This window comes from Belonocnema kinseyi, chromosome 5 (genome assembly GCF_010883055.1).
Source record: "Belonocnema kinseyi isolate 2016_QV_RU_SX_M_011 chromosome 5, B_treatae_v1, whole genome shotgun sequence".
Taxonomy (NCBI): domain Eukaryota; kingdom Metazoa; phylum Arthropoda; class Insecta; order Hymenoptera; family Cynipidae; genus Belonocnema; species Belonocnema kinseyi.
Genome location: NC_046661.1, coordinates 8,845,434 through 8,850,276, shown reverse-complemented (window position 1 = coordinate 8,850,276; position 4,843 = coordinate 8,845,434). Strand labels below are relative to the sequence as shown.

The 4,843-nt window shown below is 34.1% G+C and overlaps 1 protein-coding gene across 1 annotated transcript in view; it reads left to right on the top strand.

Moving 5' to 3' along the window:
• LOC117172505 (dedicator of cytokinesis protein 7) overlaps positions 1-4,843 on the top strand; it is a 204,912-nt gene that overhangs the window by 61,369 nt on the left and 138,700 nt on the right. Inside the window, exon 2 of the mRNA XM_033360513.1 lies at positions 1,098-1,261. Within this exon, the coding sequence (XP_033216404.1) occupies positions 1,121-1,261 (141 nt within the window). The 5' untranslated portion in view covers positions 1,098-1,120. The remainder of the gene's footprint in view (positions 1-1,097; positions 1,262-4,843) is intronic.

Here is a 4,843-nt window from a genome sequence, read left to right as displayed (position 1 = left end):
TAAATTACAGAAATATATATACTATTATACCATTATATATATATTTCTGTAATTTATATTTTATACTTAAAATAACGTAACCTCAAAATATACGCATGTAAAGAGGCGCGCGTAGTATTCAAATACTGAGAGTCACCAGCATCGAAATCTGGAAATATTAAAATCCCAATCTCTTGATTTTATTTCAAAGCAGTTAGCAAATAGAGATATAAATAGAACCGCTGAAGTGTTCCGACCGGCAATCGTGCACCTTCGAGTTTTCAAATTCAGAAGAGGAGAAATGGGTTGTGCGCGCAATCCAGTGATGTACATCGTCTCCTACTATATTTCACACGGACAAGACCTGTGATAGTATTGGAGTGAACGTCGTTTCAAATCTGGGATCACTGCGTTGCTGCTTGCATGGTGCACTAGCGCAAAGACTTGATGTTTCCTAAGTAGGAGAGACAATAATGTGTGCGTTAAAATTCATTTGGCGGAGAGCAGGATCATACTGAGAGGACAGATATCGGGAGTGTACTTATGAGGTTCATGATGCAAAACTAATCGCAGGTGGCAAGTCCCAAGTTAAGTTCTAGACCCTCTGTCAATGAGATACGAATTTTATCAAAAGAAATGTTGTGATTAAGTATAAAGTGCCGTTGATATCTTGTAAACATCATAACATGCACTTTTTAATTTCATTTATTAATATTTCTAATATAGCATTCGTAAAGCTTCACAATTCCTTTTCTGGCTGTGACTTGTAAAGTGAGGCTAGGTGTAATTTCGAGTAGAAGTATAAATTACCTTCGTATATAAGAACTAAACATATATTGAAGTTTTGATTACCCTTGTATAATTAATTATAAGAAACCGAATACCAAGCGTCATTTTTAATTTCGTCTTTCATCGACAGAGAGTTAAGTACTGGGTTCGGTATTGCTACCTCTTAGTAGTTTTGCATTACGGATCCTATATTCAGAATATTATTAAATTTATTAAAATTACTTTGCATTCAAATAAAATAACCTTTTATTTTGCGCTAAACACGAATATTCTTTTTATTATAATTTATGATAATTTTGATTTCTTACATTCTTACGAAATTTTTTCAGCATTTTTTGAGCCGTGGAACACTATGTCTTCGGTTCAACGAGCATTTGCTCAAAAATTGAGCAAACAGCATGCAGCAGATGTCCGTCGTCATATTGCATCCTCGACCTCTTACTCTAGGGATTTGTCCAAAAGTGGGAGTAGTATATCCGGATTTTCTTCTACGGTTCGTTATCAACAGTTAAATTATTAATCCCTCTTTATTGTTATTTGTCAGTATTAGATATAGAATAGCAAAAGTTCTGAATTTCCAATATTGATGAATAAAAGCGGAAAATATTACGAACCAAATTAAAGGAGGATTCATTTTAAATGTAGTAATGGCATGGCATAGATCTAGTGTTTTTAGATCAAACTTTGATTTATAACAAAGTTATAAACACCCCGCAATGATACGGTTCTGCGGGCCTAGGACTAGGAGTGGGTAGAGCACCATTTCCGGGTCCTAATAGCCAAAACCTCTTCCCCGAGAAGCCAGTTTTGTGCTCCCTGCACGTAAATATAGTCGGAACTCATTTGAACTAACCTCTTTACGTTCGTAAAACGACACCCAACCATCTCGAAGGACGCCTCCATCGCCATACCACGATCTTATCTCCATGGCCTAAGCACAATCCGTCGGAATCTTGACTTCACCGTAAAGGTTCACACGTTATATTTTCATCCGATATTGGCTTCGCCGCCCAGCTCGGGCTTAGAGAGTACGGACTCGCGGAAACTTTGTGTAAGTTGTTGCAATACACCATTCGGTATATTTAAATTTGTCTCATAATTGACTACACCATTTTCAAAATTTTCCACAATCCACACTATCCTCAAATTTGCAAAATCCCTCACCAATTGTTTGCAAGATACATGACAGAAAAACCATCTTTTTCTGTATAGTAGATAATTTCACGTTTTATGCTTATTTAAGGCGAAACATTGTTCTCAAATTCGGAGTTATAACTTACTTTGAATTTTTTTGAATTCTCTTAGATGTACTCAAATTTACTGGGATGCCTCTAAATTGTAACGGAGTTATGCTAGCGCAAACTATCTATTCAATAAGATCTTTTTAAAACATCATAATAGTTATTTGTGATACAAGTGCGAAAATAGGTGAGTGTGTGTGTGAGTGTGAATTTTGCAGCATAAGCCGGAGGTTCATAGCATGAACGGGTGGATAGCGCACAAGCGAAGCGAGTGCGAAAACGTAGACGAGTGCTTCGAGCCGCAGGCGAAGAGTTAGAAATCACCTATGCGCACGTGTATCACACGCTGTTCTTTGTAACGCCCGCCCGATAAAGTTGTATTAGGAAAAGGTAACGAAAAATACTAATTTTCTGTTGCATATAGGTGGAGTTAAACTCCCCCCCCCCCACCATCTGCTGCACTAAAACGGAAAAACTATTAAAAATATAGTTCCACATAACCTCAAAAATGAGAAAACAGATTTTGGAGCACTAGCTGTCAGATTGTCTTCAGTTAACCACTGCATCTCTGTCTCAGCTGTTTCACTAAACTGCTTCCAATTATCAAAGTGGTTTTCACACTGTCCTTCACATGTCGCCAGTATACAGTATGAAGTCGAACCTTTGGTTTTATGCAATTCAGAATTTTTGATTCGCGTATATATTTTGGACTTTCTGTATAACTTTCCAAATTCTGAAAACGATATCTCAATCCGTATGGACTAACTGAGGACCAAAAAATGAAAATCATTCTACAAAAAAATTTCATGAACAAACTTAGTCACGTGATCTTGACTTTATCGACGTTCAAAGTTTCTTTTTGTCTCCGCTAGAAATCGCAAAAAATGCTCCAAAAACAATGATCGGTTAAGTGTTGCTGATACTTATTTGTTGATTTGCAACGAATGTGCAAATTTGATTGTTTAAATTAATTTTTGAAAATGTTTACACGATTTAGACCAAAATTGGTGTCAGTGCTCAATATACGCGAATCAAGAAATCTGAAATGCATCAAACTAAAAATTATCTACAAAGTGCTATAACTCGAATGGTAATATCCTATTTTATTAATTTATAAATTAACTTTTTTTGAAATCATAAACATATTGATGTATACAAACGTTCTTTACAGCATTTTATTTAATCTGTTCAATTTTAAGCACGATGTCTCAACCCGTGTGGACACAGTGAGCACACAAAAAAATGAAAATAATTTTGCAAATTTACTTTCTTTCAGATAATTTTTTTTCCAAATTATTATTCAAACTAAATATACAAACGCAATTTATTTTCTTATTTCCTAATTTACAAATATTGAGGGCGATATATCATTGTCTTTGGACATGGTGAACACAATAAAAAAAAAGTTCATAACCCGGGACTGGTTTAGTCACGCGGTCACCGAAGAGCATGTTTAAACCGAAGAAAATTGTATCGGTTCATGTATGAATTCTGGCTATTTTGTACTAAGGGCCAGTCACAGGAACTGGCTGCAATACCGAGTGTAATATTTGTAACTGGACTGTCTTCATATTTTGGGTACGGTTGGTCTGAAAGTTGGAATCTTTTACGTAACGTACGAGCAAAATGTAGTAGGTAATGTGGCAACGCAGATTTTCGAAGAGAAAGCGTGTATTATGATTCAACCAATTAACCAAAAATTTCTTACCAATGGCACTTTCTTGTCGTATTTGTCCAATTAAAAAGAACTGTCGATTATTTAAACAGTATCTATAATCAAGTTCACCGTTTTACCATTTTTATATGATAAATATTAATTTTTTGCGGAATCAACAAAAAATGTCTTGGAAATTATTCTTCCTTGTGATATTTTTCTAATCAACAAAGTGTTGATTATTTGAACAATATTTATAAACAAATTCACAGTCGTCTATTTTTCAATGACAAAAATGAATTTTGTTGTGGATTCTTATATACCAAGATTCTTATATATGGGTGATGGGTTCTTCGTAATTGGTAAAAATTGGGGTCTATTCGTGGAATAATGTTGAAAATGCCAATTTTTTATCAATATTGTTTAAATCATTAATAGCTGTTGTCTATTTAAAAAATTACAACAAGGAGTTATTGGCAATACATTTTTTGTTCATTCTGCAAAAAAGATTGAGCCTCTTCATCGTGACATATGAAAACTGACTATATTTTTTGTACGAATTGTTTAAATAATTGTGAAACAGCAGATATTCCTATCTAATCGTAATTAGACATTAACTTCTTTCATATTTTATATAAAAACTAAGCCTTTTAAACAAGTAATCATTGCGAATCACGAGTAAATTGCTCTTGTTAATTAATTCGTTTAAAAACAGTATAAAAAATTTTGTTTATTCCAAAACTATTCGAAACTACTGCTTGATAGATAAGCTCTTCTTTGGTCCATTTGAAGATATTGAAAGAAAGGAACATTGGAAAAGTTTGGAAATTTTTTTTTACTTTGTTGAATAACAAATTTTGGGTTGGTGAAAACAAATGTTCGGTCCCGACTCATTATATCTGGAAGACTTACGGTTATTGAAAAAAAAATCTATTAAAATTGGATTGTAGACAGAATTTTGTCCACAAAAAGTGTTTTTGGCCACACTGTGGACCGTGCTTAAGCTACGAAGACAAGCTAGTCGCAAAATGGCTGCTGGTAGTTACATGACATCTTTACTGTAAAATTACCCAAATTGTATTTCAACTTAGTAGTAGCCTTTTGGAAACTAATAAGATGTTTAATCATTTTTTGCCAATTTCCGAAATCGAGAGTGCTTGAAAGTCTCGATTTTTGAGTT